General features: G+C 44.3%; 1 protein-coding gene across 1 annotated transcript in view; it reads right to left on the minus strand.

Annotated features, from left to right (window-relative positions):
- ATF7IP2 (activating transcription factor 7 interacting protein 2) overlaps positions 1 to 20,275 on the minus strand; it is a 334,949-nt gene that overhangs the window by 178,446 nt on the left and 136,228 nt on the right. Inside the window, exons 5-6 of the mRNA XM_078663103.1 lie at positions 17,139 to 17,240; positions 15,505 to 15,878 (exon numbers count right to left, since the gene is read on the minus strand). Coding sequence (XP_078519229.1) covers positions 15,505 to 15,878; positions 17,139 to 17,240 — 476 coding nt within the window. The remainder of the gene's footprint in view (positions 1 to 15,504; positions 15,879 to 17,138; positions 17,241 to 20,275) is intronic.

Below are 20,275 nucleotides of genomic sequence, written 5' to 3' on the forward strand. Positions count from 1 at the left end.
TGTTAATATTTCACTTCTGTTCTTGGATTTTCGTCACAAAAAAATACACTGAACATAATCTTCACAAAAGTTATTTACAAAAGTTTAAGCTATAGCCATTATAAATTACAATAACTTTTATTTAAGTATTAATTATTTAAAAAATGTTTAAGCCATTGTTATTTGTAATATCAATACATCTAAGTCTCGTAAATACAACACATATTGCATTACAAATGCTATAGGTGTCACATTTGCGAAAGTTAAAACTATTGGCATTGTAAATGACAAAGCTATTGATTTCGCTATTTTCAAAACCAACACATAAATAAAAAATTTGTCATTTACAATACCAATAGCTCAAACTTTCCTAATGCGAGATCTATTGCATTGCAAATGCTTGTTTATTCCAGCAGTTTCCTCCTCCTCAGGGAAGGGTCGCCCCTCAGGTGGCCTTCTCATATGGGTTGCTGTTTCACTAGGGTGCCAAGTTGTGCAGCACGTGACGAATTCCCATGACCTTCTCAGAATTTCACTTAAGGGGCCCCAGAGAGGGCTCACCCTGGACATTATTAATATCTATGCTAGGGGGTCGAAAGGAGGTTCGCTGTCACCCACAATCTCGGGCTTGGAGGATCTTCTTAGCCAGTGCCCGGTTGGATCACATGTCCTGGTCGCAGGGGACTTTAACTGTACGTTTGAGCCCCTTGCGTCGGAGGACATCCTGGGCAGTGCCGTTGAAGATGCCAGGAGTGGAATTCCCACACTAACCATCCCTCCTATTAGGAAATGGACCCAACGGGCAGTACAACTTAATTCCTTGTCCCTGGAATTTGGTCTGAGGGCAGTGAACGGGAGTACGCCCTCGGATCTCTTGGGAGCTCACACTTACAACAGGGCTAACCACACGTCGAGGATAGACTACATTCTCCTCGACGTTAAGCTATGGAGCTCTATGCGGGACATGGAGGTTTTACAGACAGTTGATAGTGACCACAATCCCCTCTCTCTGACTTTGCTCCCCTTGTGGTTCGGGGAATTGGGTGTGCGTAGGTCCCCAAATCCAGCCCCTACTTCAGAAGTACGTCCCTCCAACTGTGGGAGGCGTCTGAAGTGGTGCAGGGTTGCTATGAACGAGGGGAAAATGCTAGCTATGGGGGCCCTTTAACCACAGCTCTGATCAACTTGGACTCGCCCACCCAGACATCTAGCGATGTGACATCCCTCTTTTGTAATACAATCCAGGCCCTGGGTAAATTCTTCCTTCTCCAAAGCAGGGATCCTCCAGGGGGGAAAGTTAAGAGTTTTAAGAACCAACCAGGCTGGTTTACAAAAAAATGCAGGGGGAAAAAAATCTGCCTTGATCACTGCCGTTAAAAGTAAATCCGCGTCAGAGATCAGGCATGCTAGGAAAGAGTATACCCAGACCATTATTGCAGCCAAGAAAGAGTGGGAGGACAGGTATTGGTCTAACCTCAAGGAAGCAAGTGAGGGTAGAGATTCCAAAGGGTTTTGGAATTTAACTAGAACTAGGAACAGACCAGATAGCACTCTAATTACATGCAACATCACAGCCCAAACCTGGTACAACCATTTTCTCTCCCTCTACACCTCCGATGAGATGAACACCCAGACATTTTCAAATAGCAGCTCTTACCGAGTTGAAACTATGGGGGACACAATGGGTGATCCCTTCACCCCAAGAGAAGTTGAAAGTGTAATAAAATCCCTGGTGCCCCTCAAAGCTGCCGGACCTGACGGGTTACCGGGTGATCTGTTGCGCGCCAATTGGGGGAAGTTGGTTTCATCTCTACTTAATGCTATTAACAACGGTGCACCTGTTCCTGAATCCTGGAAAGGGGCGGAGGTCGTCCCGATATTTAAGAAGGGGTGTCGGGACGACCCCGCCAATTATAGGACCTTAAGCCTTATTGACTCAACGCAAAAGGTGGCAGAGAAGGTGATTCTGGGGAGGGTGCTTCAGTGGGTAGACGACAATAGCATCTTTTCGGACTTCCAAGCCGGCTTCCGCTGAGGAACGGGGACTATAGAACAGGCCTTCAGACTGGTCCGCCTTTATTGGAAGGTGGTGGTGCTGGGCAAAGGCAGTCTTTATCTGGCCTTTATAGACCTGAAGACTGCCTTTGACCTAGTACCGAGGGAGGGGTTGTGGAGGGTTCTGTCCGAGATGGGTTTGCCCCCATACATCCTGTCCCTACTGGTGAGGCTCCGCGCTGATAATTTTGCGCAGGTGCGGTGGGGCATGCAAGGTGAGAAAACTGATAGGATCCCAGTAGAAAGGGGCGTTCGCCAGGGTTGTGTGCTCGCTCCCACTCTGTTCTCTCTCTATGTGAACGGAGTGGTTGAGCACCTGCTAAGAACCCCTGCAGATGCACCATCCCTGGCGGGCAAGTGCATCCCCACATTGCTCTTCGCTGACGACACCCTCCTTATCTCAAAGACCCCTATGGGTTTACAGAGCCTTCTAAATAGTTTTCAGGAGTTTTGCTCACATAGAGGCCTGATTATTACCACCAACAAAACCAAATATCTGGTTCTAAACCCGCCCATGAAACTGGGCCGCCCCCCGGTGTTGAATTCCGTACCTCTGGAGAGGGTGGCCGAATTTGACTACCTAGGCATCCGTCTTACAGATTCTATGCACTGGAATTCACACATCCAAAAGATGTTACTTGGCCACAAAAGTGTGGGTGGAACCCTCCTTAAGGAGCAACACTCCTCTACAATTAAGCCTATTGCCCCAGTCTTGGAGATTTACAAAGCAAGAGGGGTTAGCGCCGCTTTGATTGGGGCGGAGCTGTGGGGTATGTGTAACCTTGAAGTGCTATCAAGATCAGAGAGTACATTTCTGAAGGACTTGATGGCCCTTGCGCAGAGCACCCCTACAGTTCCCGTATTAATGGATCTGGGTTGTAGATCGATTAAGGATCAAGCCCAATTACGCCCCTTGTTACTTTGGGCGCGCTTGTGGCGTGTGCCCAAGCTGGCCTCATATGCAGAGGCTCTCTCAGAGGTTATGCTAATGGAGGGCTGGTCTAAGATCAAGTGGTTGAGGGATGTGAAACAATTGTTGGGGGTCTTAGGTCTTGGAGATGCGTGGGAATCCAGGACGGACTGCCTGCCCCCCCCCCCCAGGCCGTTCTGAAGAAGCTGTATTGGAACTGGATCTCCTGTAAAATCTCCACCGAGTCAAAACATTGCAAATCCACCACTAACTTTATGAAGATCAAGGATGTGGTGGCCTATAAACCGTACCTTGTTATTATATCTAACCCTGTAGACCGGGCTTTGTATTTTAAATTTAGAATCAGGACCTTGCCTGTAAGCGAATTAACTACCCGCTGGAAAACTTCCCACCAGCGTTCTCCTTTCTGTGTCACATGCCTAACACGAGTTGAGTCGGTTGCCCATGTTTTCTTTGAATGTCCGGCCTATTTAGCGCCGAGGCGGTGCTGGCTCAAACCATTATGCCGACTACTAGGCACTCGGCAGTACAAAGTGGCATTACGAATTTTAATGTCAGACACACCCACTTTGTTTGCCTGTGCCGTGTCCAAGTTCCTAAAATGGTCTTGGGCAATTCGCTTAAAAAGGCTTTCTTTGTCAATTTAATGCTTGTCTTAACTGCTCGTACAATGTTTTATTCGTGTTTTAACTCATTGTATTATGCTTTTATGGTACTTTTGATATCGAAATAAAGCCTTCATTCATTCATTCATTCATTCATATATTCACTGAAAAAAAACAGGTTTCAGGGGCGTTCTAGTTAGTTGGACATCTCACGCGTACACAACCATAGAAATTCCCCCGTTATAGTTAGTTCAGCTAACTATAACTCTCGCACACGCAATGCACTGCTGATGACGTCACATATTACATCACTCATGACATGGTCAGTGACATCACTGATGACATCTCAAATGACATCACTGATATCACTGATGACATCATCCAGTGACTGTGTTTCTCTAAAGTTTAAATATGTTAAATATATAGGGAAAGGCGTATTGAATAATGAGTGGGTGTATAAGTGTCTGAATGGATGATTTAGTAGGTGTGGGACTGACTATAAGAGTGATTAAACATATCTTACTGAATGCATGGGTTAGTGACTAAACTGTGAATGTCTGTATCCGTCTGTTAGTGTGTAAGTGGGTGCATGGGTTTGTGAATAGCTACATCAGTGTCTATATGAGTTATTCATTGGTTGTCTGAGTATCTGTATGGGTGCCTGAGTGTTTGTGTGGGTGGGGTGTGTGTTACTGTGCATAGATGTGTGAGTGGGCGATTCACTGGGTGCATGGTTTCAAGGGTTCATCTGTGATGGACTGTATGGGTGGGTGAGTGTGTGTATAGGTGTGTTAGTGAGTGAATGTATATCTCAGTGGTACATTTGTGAGTAACTACATATGTGAAAGGCAGTATATGTGTGTTAGAGTATATAAATGGCTAAGTGCGAGTGTGTGATTGTGAGAGTGGCTGTATGGATGAGTGTGTGCTTGTAGTAAGTGAGTTGGTGTGTGTAAAACTGTATAGGTGAGTAAATGGGAGTGTGATTCATTATTTGCATGACTGACTAGGTGTGTGAGCACTCCCAGGAGACACAGCCCCCCACCAGGAGGAGAGTATCGAAGACCAACCCAAGGGTCCTCGCAGAATAGGGGAAGCAGGGCGGGCCGTGAATGAATCTGCGGCTAGAATTGTCTCTACCAGATACATCGTTACCGAAGGTAAGTAACTCGTACATCTGATAGAGACTACTAGCTGCAGATTCCTTCATGTAGAATAAATATCCTAGCAATACCCCCTGGGAAGGAGGGTCTGCGACAGGACCCCACCAGCCAAAACAGAACAGAGGGCCCCACAGGGGACCAGATCTGTGGACCAGGTAGACCAGGTAGAACCTCGTCCCAGCCAGGAACACCACTACGAGCGGCCGCGATCACGACCTCAGGAAGCAAGCGCAACCTACATAAATGCCACCGAGAACAGGCACGGGAAGGCGACCAGAACCCCCTAGCAGAGCGCAAGCCATATGACAGCTACCACTACCCCACATAGGGTACGTTAAGTCCCAAGATATGGGAACCCTCTTTGGAAGAACATCTGCAGCAGAGGAAAACAAAGAGCCATGGGGGAAAAAAAGACACCCCCGCGGGAGGCTTGACAAACAGCCCAAGCAAAGCAGAAGGCCTAATCTCAGGGCTAAGTCTGCGCAACAACTCCGGAAAAGCACACACACACACAGAGCAACAAAAGGGCCGTCCAGCAGCCAACAATGCCAAAGTCCCAAGGAAGGACGCAAATGGCCAGAACACACACTCCACAGCCAGAACGACCGGCCTACGAAGGTCCAGAATCAACCCAACTCAGGAGTCACTGAGGAGGGGACGGAGGAGGAGGAGGAGGACGGAGCCCTGCCGAGAGCCGTTGGATGGTGGAGTCGTCCGGTGCATGAAACAACAGGCTGCCATCATACGGAAGGTCGATGAGTCGCTCCCGAATATTCTCATGGAATACTCATTCCCGAAGCCAAGAATGGCGACGGAGAGTGACTGAGGAAGCCATGGCCTGACCCAGCACCTCCGAGATGTCCAGAGCAGAGCGGAGAATAAACGCTGCAAGCTCCCGGCCATCCAAAGCAGGATGCCGTAAGTCCACCTGACCAGTCTCCTGGGACGCTGCCAGAGACTCAGCCGAGTCCCACAAACAGGAAGAGGCCCTAGCCAGCACACACAAGGTGTTAAGGGCCCGCAGAGCAGCGCTGGTCGAGGCGAACATGTTGCGCCCCCAAGAGTCCAGCCAGCGGGCCTCTCAGTCAACAGTGGCACCAGGGAGGGAAAAGCAATCCGCAAAAGTGGGCTGGTAGCCGAGGGGTTAAGGAAAAGACACGCCGGATCAGGCGGCTCCAGGAGGTGCAGGTGCAGAAGATGTTGAGGCACTGGGTCCCCTGAGGCAGGACGCCACCAAGTCCCCGTCGAGGACGAAAGGAGTGAACCTTCAAAGGGAAGTAAGATTACCCTCCCACCAGAGCCCTGGTGGACGACCTCCAGTAGATGGTCCGCCGGAAAGTGATCCACCGGATCACCCATACGCAGGATGCCCACAGCCATGGACACCGCGTGAGGGAAGCCGCACCCGCCTCCGTAGGGCCCCTGTGGCGGAGAAAGTAGCTCCTCCATGGGTGACGGCTGCAAACTAAGGCGACCGTCCCCGAGGCCAAGCGGGACGGGCAAGGGCCAGACCTGGAAGTCAGAAGGAGTCGAAGAATGAGGGACCTGCCTCAGGAAGGGCGGGGATCCGCCCTTCGATGTTGGTGAAAAAGACAACACACGCCGACCAGTCTCCTGTGAGGACAACACCAATATACAGCCTGCCTCTGGAGAAGGAGTGTCCGAAGACGAATCCGCGGTACGACCCCTGTGCGGAGCTGTAGAGTCCACTGCCTGAGGCAGGTCATAGGCACCATCTGGCTTCACTGGACAAGGTTCCTCCAAGTCACCCTGTGCCAGAGACCGGAACGGAGACTGGAGTGGGGCTGGAGCCGAACCGGCCCTGGGGCGGCGCCGGAACGACGCCGACCTGACCCCCGCCTAGGCAGCCACCTGCATGGGGGAACGAGATCGGCCTGGAGAGTGACACAAAGCCCTCCGCCAGCCGCGACCCAGAATGGGGCGGAGATCGCTCGACAACACATGTGGCGGTGCCAGGGACAATTCAACCTCCGACTCGCCCTCTGACGAGTATGCCCGTGGGGAGGGACAAGAGGGGTGCGGAGAGGGACGAGGGGACCTCATCCAGCCTCGACCCAGAGCAGGACGAAGAGGGTCCACCGACCCTTGTGGCTCCGCACGGTCCAGCTGCTATCGGCGTCGTAGCGGCGTCACCTCGGCCTTAGACAGGACCACCTTGTCAAAGGATCGAGAGGGGCTCGGGATGCGACCCGAGCCCCGGCAACCTCCCGCGACACCACAGGGACTCCCGCGGGAGTTTGCGGCGAGGCAGAGACGCAGTGGCCTGACGGAGGTGCCCCGGAGGAGCCGCACCCCAACAGCACCACATCCTCCAAGCCTCGATCCGAACCAGTCGGCACCAGGGCTGGAGCCATCGGCGGCGCCGGAGGGCCCTGCGCAGGGCGAGGGATCCACTGACGCCCCAGGAGGGGAAGGAGGAGGAGACGCCAGTGAGGCCTGCAAAGCTGCCGCGTATGTCTCTATTTGGACTCTCGACACCCCAAGACCAGGAAACGGTGGATAGGACAACCTGCAGGGCCGCATCACTTGCAGAGATTCCACCCCCCGGCAGGCCGTACACCAGTCCCCGGGGACAAACTCCGACACTTACCCACCGGGGAGCGACACTAACGTGACATCGGAGAAGGGCGAGGATGACGACCTTGGCCGTATCTGAAGCCGTCCGACGAAGCAGACCGAGGGGAGTTCATCCGGCGTTCCCGCCGCAACTTCGGCTTCAACTGTTGGCACACCGCGCAATCAGTGGTGCCGTGATCCTCCCCCAAACACCACATACAAATGAGGTGCGGCTCCGTTGCCAACATGAGACGTCCACAAAACGTTTTGAAGCCTGAAGGCATTCGCACACTGTTCCACCAAAAGAAATGGAAGAAAAGGGGCTCTAAACAGGCCCGTAGCAAGGACTGGATCCGCGTTGCACGCGGAAAAGGAAAAGGACTGACGTAGGCGCACAAGGGCGGGTCTTATGTGACCTCGCGGACGTCACGCATGACGCCTGGTTGCCCCGCCCCCGGCATGCAGGGATGCTGTGGCATAAAAGTTTCCTGATCCAGTCTCACGCCTGGGGATAATTCAACGTGAAGGAATCTGCAGCTAGTAGTCTCTATCAGATATGAATATTAAACAGATAGAACATATTGCGCTGCTAAGATCTATTCTCTACTGGGTGAGAATATGGACCACAGAAAAACTGGGCCATTACAGAGATGGTCTAAAGGAAATTTTGGAATTAGATGGAAATCAAAATCTACAATGCCTGCGACATGTAAAAGCGTGGCTTACAAAACTTGTTTTACCCTTATATTGTAATGAACCACAAACATTACAAGCCAGCTCAAAGAAACCTCTTTAACCCCTTCCATACTCATGACGAGCTCAGCTCGTCATGCAGTACACTGCTCGTGTGCTCATGACGAGCTGAGCTCGTCATGAACAATGGGATTCTAGGGGCACCAGCACCGGGGGAGAATTGCTATAGCATTGAAGGTGTTAATCAGTGTACTGGGAGTATGTTGAAAATTCCTATTATTGCAACCCAAATCTGGGTCAACATACAACTCAATTTCTTACTATAAAACCAGTTTCTGCTTTTAAAGACTTCCTAGATTAAATTCAACCTTATCTGGCGAAGATATCGTATATGAACTTTCAATATGGAATTCTCCAAATTAGATCTGATATTCCCAAATGGAAGTTGAATGCTACTTACGAGACTGAGACTCTCACCTTATGCACTTTATATTAGACAGAAAACATTGCACATATTTTATGCTTATGTACAGACTACAATAGGCAAAGGAACAAATGGATACATCCATTATGTAAGAGTAAAGGCTATAGGAAATTTGAAGAAGACCTGAGGGTACTCAAAAAGTGATACATCACCCCATATAATTTTGCTCAGTAGGTACTTACTTGTAGTTCGTTTTATTGTGCGAGTAAACAGGGCGGACATTTTAATCTTTTTTATAGAGTGGTTTTTAAGACCTATTGTGGGCCAGGAGTAGTATTTTTTCTTTTTAATTTGTAATCTATTATACAAATGGGGGGGGGGCATACCCATGTTTTATAGATCTTTATAGATCCTTTACCCAAACTAATGGAATACTTTTTTTTTTGTTTGCATTGTTGTAATCCTACGGTGATGGCAAAAACAACGCCCATCCTAACTATTAGAGCCCCAGGCCTAGGTGATTTGTAAATATGATTGTCAGCAATATAATCTGGCTGTTTCGTGGGACTCTGTAGGGTATGGATCTGTACTTGTGCTACGAGCTGAGAGCCATTGCTACTTCCTGCTAGCTAAGTTACATTAATGTAGCTACTATTGGACATTGATTTACAATGTATTTGAAAAATGAGTTTACCTGTATTAATTCATGTAGCCACTTTCGATAGCTATATGGCCTGTGCTTTCACTTAATTGCAACTCTAGCCAAATTGTTTTATGTATAAATCTCACCCTCAGTCATGGGATACCGTTTTTCTCTTTGACCGTGTATTTGTACTACTTTAGTCCAATTGGGTCCAGAGGTGTATTCAATGCAAATTTGGATGCATACTCGCTGTACTGTATTTTCAATTGTTTTATGCTACTTTAATGGCCCATAACCTAAATAAAGTATGTATTATTATTATTCAATAGAGTAGTAGGAACCAATTGAGGAGGATCACTTAATGAAGCATGCATGAAAGGTTTGATGCAGTGCTCATTAAAGTTGCCCTGGAAAAATAAGTGTTTTTTATCTTAGATTCTCTGCAGGGAGATCAACAGGTTGATGTGCACTACAACTCTGCAATGAACAATGGGTTTCCTTTAAAATATACGTATACTTCCTCACATTTGCCGACCAGAGAACTACCATAAACAGTGACTGGTTATTCAAGTCACAAGAAGAGAAAAGCTGGGCTGAGGCACTTTCCTAAAAATATTAGGTCACAGAAGCTCCTCAAAAGGCTTTATAGACAACGCCAGAATAAGGCCCGAGTACCTTAGGTCGCTAAAAGGGTAGATAACTGTGCTTCACCAGTTGGTGCAATTGCCTGACCACTTAATTGACTGCATAATGTCCAATGGGAAGGAGAAGACTTTGTAAATGTAAAAAATATAGGCTTTGCTTACTTTTGGCTTGTACACAAGTATTCTACAGTTCCTGAAATTGTCTCTCTTTGCATCTGTGAATGCTATTTCCCAGTCACCTTTCATGAACAAAAGTACAAGTGAAGTACGCGTCACTGACAGGATAGTACTCATTGGCGGTATTCATTTGCAGAACTATGTGCTCACATTGAAATAAGACTTTCTTGGAGTAGCAGAGGGACCCAGGAAGTAAAATCCCTGCACAATACAAAAATGTCAAAAACGAAAACGATATATATATTTTTTTTTTGCAGGAGCAGCAAGGCGGGGCTTGTGAGGAGAAACGCAAATTCATGGATTGTTACAATATGCTCACTTACCATACATTTTTGATGGGAAGGAAGCTTGGTGAAACTCTACAAAAAAAATCTGACATTTTCCAGTCCATTTCTCTACAAACAGATAAATGGGAACCTTCTATAGAGAGACCATTCTTTCAATAAAATGTTCGATTGAAAGGTTTTTACATTTAATTTCCTGCTGGTAGTTCCAGGAAGCACTACGGTTTAATTTGTACTTCGTAAAAGTTTTAATAAGATACATAAAACAAAATGACCTCAATCATGCTGCCTAAAAGCAAACTAGCGGGGAGGACTTATGGGCATTACAGGAGGTGAAAGTGAAGCTAGAGAACCTCTAGTTCCATCCCTTTAGGGCACACATTTTGTTGTCTTTCTAATTGAAAAAAGACTGCCACTCATTTGTTTCTTAGTGCGTAGGTATCTTTTTAATTACTTTGCATTTAGTTTCTGCATTTCATCTTAATTTCATTTTCATGTAGTATTAATCAAATGCACTTCAGGCCATGTCATTTCGAAATTTCCAATGCATTTCGGGCAGTCATTGCATGCCCTTCATCAGGGAATCGACACTGTAAACATAATATGGTAACCATTACAATCCTGCATGGAAATCACGGTAAATCATAATTATATCAAACAATTTCTGTTCGTTGTGGAACGTTATGGGTTCAATGGTATCGGGTGGGGTTCTAAGTGCCTAGAGGGTCATTCTGCGTAAACATATGGTTGTGGTTCAAATTACATGTGGGACGAAAAAATGTAAAAAAACGATGCGTCACTTACATGCCTTTCCTGGTGTGTTTTTCTACATCTGTAAAAAAGCATAATATCAGCAAGTGTTAAATGAGCGTTTGGGTAAAGCGCTCAATGCTGTTTTAGTCTATCAGTTCTATCAGACTAACCTGAGGTGTTTGTTTGGCGTGCTCGAGTCTGTTAACGGTCTTCTGCAACGTCGGCACAGACGGGCTCTGGCCGCGTTTTTCTGTTTTGAAAAAGTTTCGGTCATGTGACCATAGGCATAGTCGATAGACTATAGTTGTTACTCGGTAATACATGCAGATTCATATTGTTAAAGGAATCCCTATATGATGGCATGATGAGGGAATTATAATAAAAAATAATACGTTTGGTCGGACAAGTGGGTTGAATGTAAGTGACTAAAATAGAGTGACGTAATTTAATGGCTGCTCGGGAAAAATGTCTCGGATGAGGCTAGAACCCTGGGGTAGGTAGGTTGTCATGGTGGGGTGCTCTATGCGTAGAGCTACCTCGTGGTACTAAAAAATGGGGTGAAGTGTGGAGGGAAATGTTAAAGATGTGTCTGGTGTTTATGTGAACAGGCACAGTGTTAACAAGATACAGTCATCAGAGCAAATTTTTACAGGTAACATGACAATTCGATTCTTTCGTTTAAGCCTGTCGGCTTTTGTGTGGATAGTTTTTGAATCCAAAAGTTCTCTCTTCTTAGGAGATGTTTAGTATTGTCTCTCCCCTCAATTTTTTGTACAGTTTCTAATATGGCAAACTTTATTTGGGAAATGTTATGGTGTTCATCCACAAAATGTGCTGACAAAGCTGATTTCGTGTTTTTCAGCCTTATGTTGGATTTGTGCTCTGTAAGTCGCACTTTGATGCGACGTTCTGTCTTGCCCACATACATCTTTCCGCATGGACATTTTATTCCATAGATCAAGTTGCTGGTGTCGCATGTTGCGTTTACTTTGAGTTTGATAGGGTAACCTTGTGTTGGGTGATTAATTGTGTTTCCTCTGATTATATTGTTGCAATTGCCGTAGTTGAGGCAAGGTTTGGTTCCAGAATACTCAATGATTTTAGTGGGTTTGTTCTGTAAAATTTCACCTAAATTCTTGGCTCGGGTGAATGCGAATATGGGTGGCTGATTGAAAGCTTGTTTGAAGTCCGGTTCAATGTTCAATATTGACCAATGTTTCAAAATTACCTTTTTATATTTCTTGCTGGCTGTTGAGAATTTTGAAACGACAACTATACGTGTTTGTTCCGGTTTGACTTTGGGTTTTAAAAGTTTAGTTCTATTGAGTTTGTCAATCCTTGCTTTGGTTAGTTCAATCAATGTTTGCGGGTACCCTCTTTTGATGAATTTGTCTGTAGTTTCTTTGAGTCTCATGTTGAGGGTATGTTCCTCGGAGGTGATTCTTTTCACTCTGGCCATCTGTGAGAAAGGTAGGTTTCTTATTAAATTGGGTTCATGGCAACTTGAATGGAGTAACATGTTATTTCTGTCTGTGGGCTTGACGTATAGGTCCGTAGAGAATCCCTGTGGTGTTATCGAAACTTTGACATCCAGGAAATTAACCATGGTGTCTGATATGTCCCATGTTAGTTGGATTCGTTGGTCTATTTTGTTGAATTCTGTCAGTTCAGATTGTAGTTTCTCCTCTGTGTTTGTCCAAATGATGAATAGGTCATCAATGTACCTTATGATCATTTTCAAATTGTCCGTCCACTCTTTTTTGGTTAGTATGTGTTTATTTTCGTACCACTGCATGAAGATGTTGGCATACACAGCGGCCGCCGAATTGCCCATAGCCATTCCGGTGAGTTGTTGGTACCACGACTCGTTGGATTTGAAATAGCTTTGGTACAGTGTAAAGTACATAAGTTCCATTAAAAAGGTCTGAAAATCTTGGTCTAGTTCCGTGTGCATGAGTGCTGCTTCCATGGCTTCTATCCCCATGTCGTGGGGTATGCTCGTGTAGAGGCTGCGAACATCTGCTGTGCATAGTATTATTTTTTCTTGTGGGTCACATGTCACTTGTTGCAGTTTTAACAGAAATTGTGAAGTATCCTTAACATAGGTTTGCATTGCTTGTACTGTGGGTTGTAGGTACTTATCGATTAACTGTCCAATTGGTTCATGTAGACTCCCTATTGTGGATACTATAGGTCTCATGGGTGGATCCATCATGTTTTTATGTATTTTTGGTACCATACGTAAGATAGGGCTTTTGGGGTTAGACACTATCAGGTAATTTTTTGTCCTGTCTGTGATTGTGCCTTGTTTGTGGGCTCTCTCGACAATTATTCGTAATGTTTTAGAATATTCCAGTGTGGGGTTGCTGTCCAATTTGCTGTATGTATTGATGTCGGTGATGTGTTCCATCACTTTTGTCTCGTACATGGTTTTATTCATGATTACGATGGCTCCTCCTTTGTCGGCTTTGGTGAATATGATATTGTCATTAGATGCAAGTTTTTGTAGGGTATCAAGGTCCTTTTGAGTTATGTTTCTCTTTTTGGGTTTGGTGTTTGATCTTGTTTAGATCTTGTTTGACAATGTTTTCAAACAGGTCAAGTGTTTTGTGACTTGTGGGAGCTTGAAAAGTGCTTGATGGTCGTAATCCTAGGAGTTGGTCTTTCTCTTGTTGTGGTCGTTCTGGCAGTACATTGTCGAAAAAATGTCTTGGTCTTAACTTACGCATTAGTTTGAAGAAGCTCACGTCTAGCTCTAGGTTATCCGTGGTCGTGGTCGGTACAAAAGATGTTCCCTTTTGTAGTAATCGTAGTTCGTATGCACTGAGATGGTGGTCACTTATGTTGATAACTAGTTGTTCTGCATCTGATTCTTTTTGGTTCTCTTCTCTTTCTCCTTGTCTTTGAGAGTACCTGTCGTACTCAGTGTGTTCGGTGGGTCTCTCTCTTTTTCCTTTTCTTTTCCCTCTCCGGGGTCTCCTTTTTGGGCTTGGCCCTGTTCTAAAAAAGGATTGGTGTCGGTTGTTGCGCTAGTGGTAGGTTGTGGGGCTGACGAGTTGTCTTGTGTTTTCCGGGTCAGTTGTGTCGTACGTGATTTGTGGCTCGTGTCGCTATCAGTTGATGAAGTATCAGTATTGGAATTGTAAGGACGGTTCCTTCTTTTTTGGGCGTAGATTTCTGCCCACGTGTAGACTTCTCCAAGTCTATAATCGAGGGTATCCCTCTTAAATTTGCGTATTTTTCATTCGTTGATCTCTCTTGAGTGTCTTTCTATTTGACTTTTTATATCGTCCATTGTTGTTTTTAATTCCTCTTCTGTCATCATCTTGGATAGATCAGTTGTTACTTCTTCAATTTCTGTGCTTAGGTCTTCTAAGATTGTGGATAGTTCTTGGATTATTAGTAGGATCAAGTCCAATGAACATTTATTCAAAATTTCGAACCAACGTTCCTGAAATTTTTTGGAGTGTTTGCAGAGGGAGCCAGTCTGTGCCGACGTTGCAGAAGACCGTTAACAGACTCGAGCACGCCAAACAAACACCTCAGGTTAGTCTGATAGAACTGATAGACTAAAACAGCATTGAGCGCTTTACCCAAACGCTCATTTAACACTTGCTGATATTATGCTTTTTTACAGATGTAGAAAAACACACAAGGAAAGGCTTGTAAGTGACGCATCGTTTTTTTACATTTTTTCGTCCCACATGTAATTTGAACCACAACCATATGTTTACGCAGAATGACCCTCTAGGCACTTAGAACCCCACCCGATACCATTGAACCCATAACGTTCCACAACGAACAGAAATTGTTTGATATAATTATGATTTACCGTGATTTCCATGCAGGATTGTAATGGTTACCATATTATGTTTACAGTGTCGATTCCCTGATGAAGGGCATGCAATGACTGCCCGAAATGCATTGGAAATTTCGAAATGACATGGCCTGAAGTGCATTTGATTAATACTACATGAAAATGAAATTAAGATGAAATGCAGAAACTAAATGCAAAGTAATTAAAAAGATACCTACGCACTAAGAAACAAATGAGTGGAAGTCTTTTTTCAATTAGAAAGACAACAAAATGTGTGCCCTAAAGGGATGGAACTAGAGGTTCTCTAGCTTCACTTTCACCCAATGTCCTAAGACGCCGTCGGACCCTCGACGTCACCTTCAGGAGCACCAAAAACTAGAGCCATACCCATATAGCAGCATCACAATAAAATCAGCTGTGCATCTATCCTAATACTTATCATTACAGGAGGTGCACACCAACTCTCCATTTCCTCAAAGAGGTTTCCACAGAAGTCTTACTTGCACCTTCCTCTTGACCAAAGATAGAACAGTTGTACCCTTACAAAGTCAGAGAATAAAAATAATTGTTTTGATAATAACCCTTCTTTTGTTTTTATACACTCAAATTTGAATACAGTTTCTAAAATGTAAGTCAATTTTTTGAATTCTGTCTTTATTTTCTATCTGCCACATGACTGTCACTAAAAGTAAGTACAGCGTACAGAAACTTGTAATGGAGGCAAGATTTGCTCAAGTAAACTTGTACTCTGCTACTAACCTTTCAGACTCAGCATGCCGTTCATCGAGCACAACTCTTTCTGCGCCACTTTCAGCTTTTAAGGAATTCCAACTGGCAGGGGAGACAGATGAACTAACATTTTGCGAATCCACGTGGCCAGGCACATTTCGATTGGCAGAGACAAGCATACTGGACTTTAGAGCACTAGAGCCATGACCATGCGCAAGATCAGCTGAATTGGCAGTGGTGTTCTCAGTGACAGAAGTAGAAAATTGAGCAGAAGAAGTTGGCTGAAGGTACAGAGGCAAACAAGGCTGTGTAGTTGTGCTGGTAATGACTTCATTCACAGGAACAGGTTTGTCTATCAGTAATGCTTGTTGTACTGTCAATATATTACCATGGGAAACCGTACCCTGGAGAGAAAAAGATACAACAGGTTACGTGTCATACGAAGTTTTGCACAGGCATTCTTTTTTTCTCTCCAAATGTTTTGAGAGGTCTGTACCGTGAAGTAAAAAGTGACATTTTAACCCCAAAAAATAAAGGGTAAACTATGAAGTGCTGCCGCAGCACTGTACCACATACTTGCTTGCTATCTCCCTTGAGCTTTTACTCTAACAAAGGCTACTTGCTAAAGATGGAAGTGAAGGTGAGGGTTTCAAGTTCAGGAATGGGCTTGAGAATTACACAGACATTACCGAGAGTAACTTTTACTTAAAAGCAAGTGCAGCTCATCTTCCCGTGCGGCTAGGTAAAAGTACTAGGCAGCTAACTGCAAAGGCAAAAGTCTTACTAGACAATCACAAATAAGGAGGAGAACATACCATGAGTAAAGCACACCTCTCTCCAACACCCGCAAACATGCTTACGTAAGTGCTGTTGAATTCCAGAATCCCACGGACAATCAAAAGGGATGCCAAGCCACCATAACTGCCCAAAAACCAGGAGATAAAAAAAGGTAGAAAGCAGCTCCAAACCCTCGCGCATTACTCAAGTATGCCTATAAAACAGAAAGCACTACAACTTAATGTCCAAAAAATATAGTCCAAAATAAGAATAAAGAAGAGCCCCTAACATTAGGAAACAACAGAAACCCCAAAAAAGCGTTAAGACAGAAATCTAAAAGGCAGATTATGATATGTCAATTTTCTCATGAATTATGCCAAACAGAAATGCAGGCCAAACTGTAGCTAGATCACAAGCCCAATGCCACAATTTTGAAAAACAAATCCCTATTATGAAAACAAAATGAAGAGAAACACACGGTGCATGAAGGTACCATGGCCATAACTACCTTTTAGTTAGTTTCAGTCTGCATATATTATTGATTTTGGCAACAAGTAATGGCAAATCCAGGTCTGCTAAAATCTATCAAAGGTGCGACCTAATGGCTTTGCAAATGTAAGTCCAAAGATGGCGTCCGATCACATGATATAGTCCCAATCAACCGCTGCTGCTATTGAAAACAACGCACCTCATTCACTGCAATAGAACTTCCTAGAAGGCACACTAATACAACAATACAATTGGCAGCCAACAGTATGGCAGAAAAAAGAAATACTCCTCTGAACGAAGCTCCCTGCAGCTACAGAAAAGCCATGAAAAAAACTCTGGAAGAAAAGCGGAAGTACTTTACAGTCAAACAAATCAAATGGGAGCAGAATCTTTCATACCTTAGGTTCAGTTGCGAGAGACTGCATTTTGTGTTGTCGTAACAAACTTTTCAGAGATTTCACAGCAATATTTGCATTTTTTTCAAATCTTCTTAACTTGTGCTGAAGAAAAAAAATAACACAAATGCCATTACAAAAAATTGCCAATAATCCGCATCATGCTATTGCTAGCAAACTTGATCACTTAATGAAAGAGAATGGAGGTAATGATTAACATAGCTATTTGAAAGAAAAATGTTGACGGGAACAGGAATTCCTATTGAACGCATGTATTTACATCATAAAACAGAAAAATTGTCTTTCAACATTATTTCCAATATTGGTTCCCTCCACTGTCACAATAGTTTTGGATAGCGCCTTTCAATTTCGGACCCTTAAACACTTTTTAAATAAAGATTTAGAATTTTAAAAATATTGAAAATGATCGCCAGAATCACTTGCAACCATAACAAGCATCAGAAAAATCAATAGGTCTTACCTTTATAATTCCAGTGCCAAGCTACTGGCCTTGCCAAATTATTATTTGTAAAGCATTGCAAACAAAAAAGAATTGTAGAGGAAAAGCTAACATATTAAATTATAATAAAAATCATACACGGAGTTCAATATTTTCAATCTTTATAAATGTCAAGGTTTATTTTTCCAAATACTTTTCACTCGGGAAACTAAAGCGGATTTAAAAAGAATACGCAAGTGTCAATATTTCAAGGAAAGCACTTTCCAAGGCCAAATAACTTACAACAGGAGTCAGAACTGAAACCAATGCTCAACCATTTGATCCTCTGCACTAGCCAGGGAGAAGACTTCTGTGTCTCTAAGAGAAAAGACATCTTATTTTCAGTGATAATAAGTATACCTTCTGACTCAAAAGCCAGCTGAGTGAGTGCAGCACCTGGAAATTTAAAACAGCATAAAACACTTTTGTGCACTAAGACCTGGGCTTTAAAGAAATATGTGGAATGGAGATATAACAAAAACAAGCATTGAAAATGCAATAGGTCTCGCAATAGAAGAGTTTGACATTTTTCGTTTTGCAAATGGATGAGTGGCGTTGCGTGGATGAGTGGCGTTGCGTGGATGAGTGGCGTTGCGTGGATGAGTGGCGTTGCGTGGATGAGTGGCGTTGCGTGGATGAGTGGCGTTGCGTGGATGAGTGGCGTGTGTGAGTGGCGTTGCGTGTGTGAGTGGCGTTGAGTGTGTGAGTGGCGTTGCGTGTGTGAGTGGGGTTGGAATGCAATAGGTCTCGCATTAGAAAAGTTGTAGTTATTGGTCTTGTAAATGACATATTTTATTTATTTTTTCGTTGTTAAAATTGCTAAATTGATGGCTTTGTCATTTACAATCCCAATAGTTATAACTTTCGCGAATGTGACACCGATAGCATTTGGAATGCAACATGTTTCGTATTTACGTGACTTATATGGCAGCTCTCGTCGTTATGCTACATCTCTAGAGAGCAGGAGAGTGCAGCAGGGGAGAGAAGCACAGCAATGCAATATGTCTCGTATTAGGAAAGTTTGAGCTATTGGTATTGTAAAGGACACATTTTTTATGTATGTGCTTGTTTTTAAAATAGCGAAATAATAGCTTTGTTATTTACAATGCCAATAGTTTTATCTTTCGCAAATGTGACACCTATTGTAACACAATATGTGTTGTGAGGGTGAGTGAGGGTGAGGGGTTGAGGGTGAGGCGTTGAGGGTGAGTGAGGGTGAGAGTGAGTGAGGGTGAGGGGGTGAGGGGTTGAGGGTGAGTGAGGGTGAGGGGGTGAGGAGTTGAGGGTGAGGGTGAGGGGTTGAGGGTGAGTGAGGGTGAGGGGTTGAGGGTGAGTGAGGGTGAGGGTGAGTGAGGGTGAGGTGTTGAGGGTGAGTGAGGGTGAGGGTGAGTGAGGGTGAGGGGTTGAGGGTGAGTGAGGGTGAGGGTGAGGTTGAATGAGGGTGAGGCTGAGGGGTTGAGGGTGAGTGAGGGTGAGTGAGAGTGAGGGTGAGTGAGGGGTTGATGGTGAAGGGTTGAGGGTGAGTGAGGGTGAGGGGTTGAGGGTGAGTGAGGGTGAGGGTGAGGGGTTGAGGGTGAGTGAGGGTGAGGTGTTGAGGGTGAGTGAGGGTGAGGGTGAGGGTCTAACACTCCTCTCTGATAAGCCTAAGGCTGCTTGACCACACTACCCTAGATAGAGCACCTTAGGATTGCTAGAGCAAGCTCCTGTCCACTCGTAAGGGATACCTTAACTCCTTACACAGCATGCCTTTTTTGTTGTACTATGTAAAGAATCAGCATCCTACACAACTGTACTATATTCCTGCCAATTTAGGTAAATTGTCTTCCTTAAAATACACATAAGATAGAAAATGTGCCCCTCATGATCATATTTATTTTGGAAAATTATTTTCACATTTGAAAATGTATATTTAATAATGTTTTCAGAGATAACACATTAATATTCTACTGTTAATGAATATCTGAGAATATAAAATAGCTTAGCTAATGTGAAGGAAAGTTTCAGACTGATTAATGGAGGCAACGATTATTCATTTGTTCTCTTCATTTATTAATTCAGCAGCCAAGATTGTAATCAGACACAAACAAGAAGATTTTCAGAACTATGAATCTCATGATTTTGGAAAGAAAGCATCAGAACCAATTATACGGTCAGGATCTGCCACCTAAACCCCTTTAAACAAGTGCATCTTCCCTTGCTTGGTGCAAAATTATATATGTGCCTGATAGGATTCACAATTCATGACTCCAGATTTTGGTTGGCGCCTGTCAACAAATAGGACATTGAGCATCAGATACAACTATATTGTAGAACAGCTCAATCATTAACAATAAACCGGTCTACTTCACTATATATTTAACACACATAAAAACATCCCATTTGATGCCTTTAAAAGAACAAAATACTTATATATTGTAAGGTCCTGTTGCCTCCAAGGGTGGAGAGTTGCAACGTCTGAGCTGCCGGGCAGGATAATCCTTTCCCCCTTGTCCTTAAAAGAACTGGAATTTTCCTTTATAAAAGCTAGGAAATTGTATATTCTATAGAAGGATAAAGGAGAGGATTGTGCATGTTCAAAACGGACTCACCACAAGGGTGGCAATGCTGTGAACTGGCTTGAGGTAAAACATCTTCAATGTAG

The sequence above is a fragment of the Lissotriton helveticus genome, chromosome 10, assembly GCF_964261635.1.
Source record: "Lissotriton helveticus chromosome 10, aLisHel1.1, whole genome shotgun sequence".
Lineage (NCBI taxonomy): Eukaryota > Metazoa > Chordata > Amphibia > Caudata > Salamandridae > Lissotriton > Lissotriton helveticus.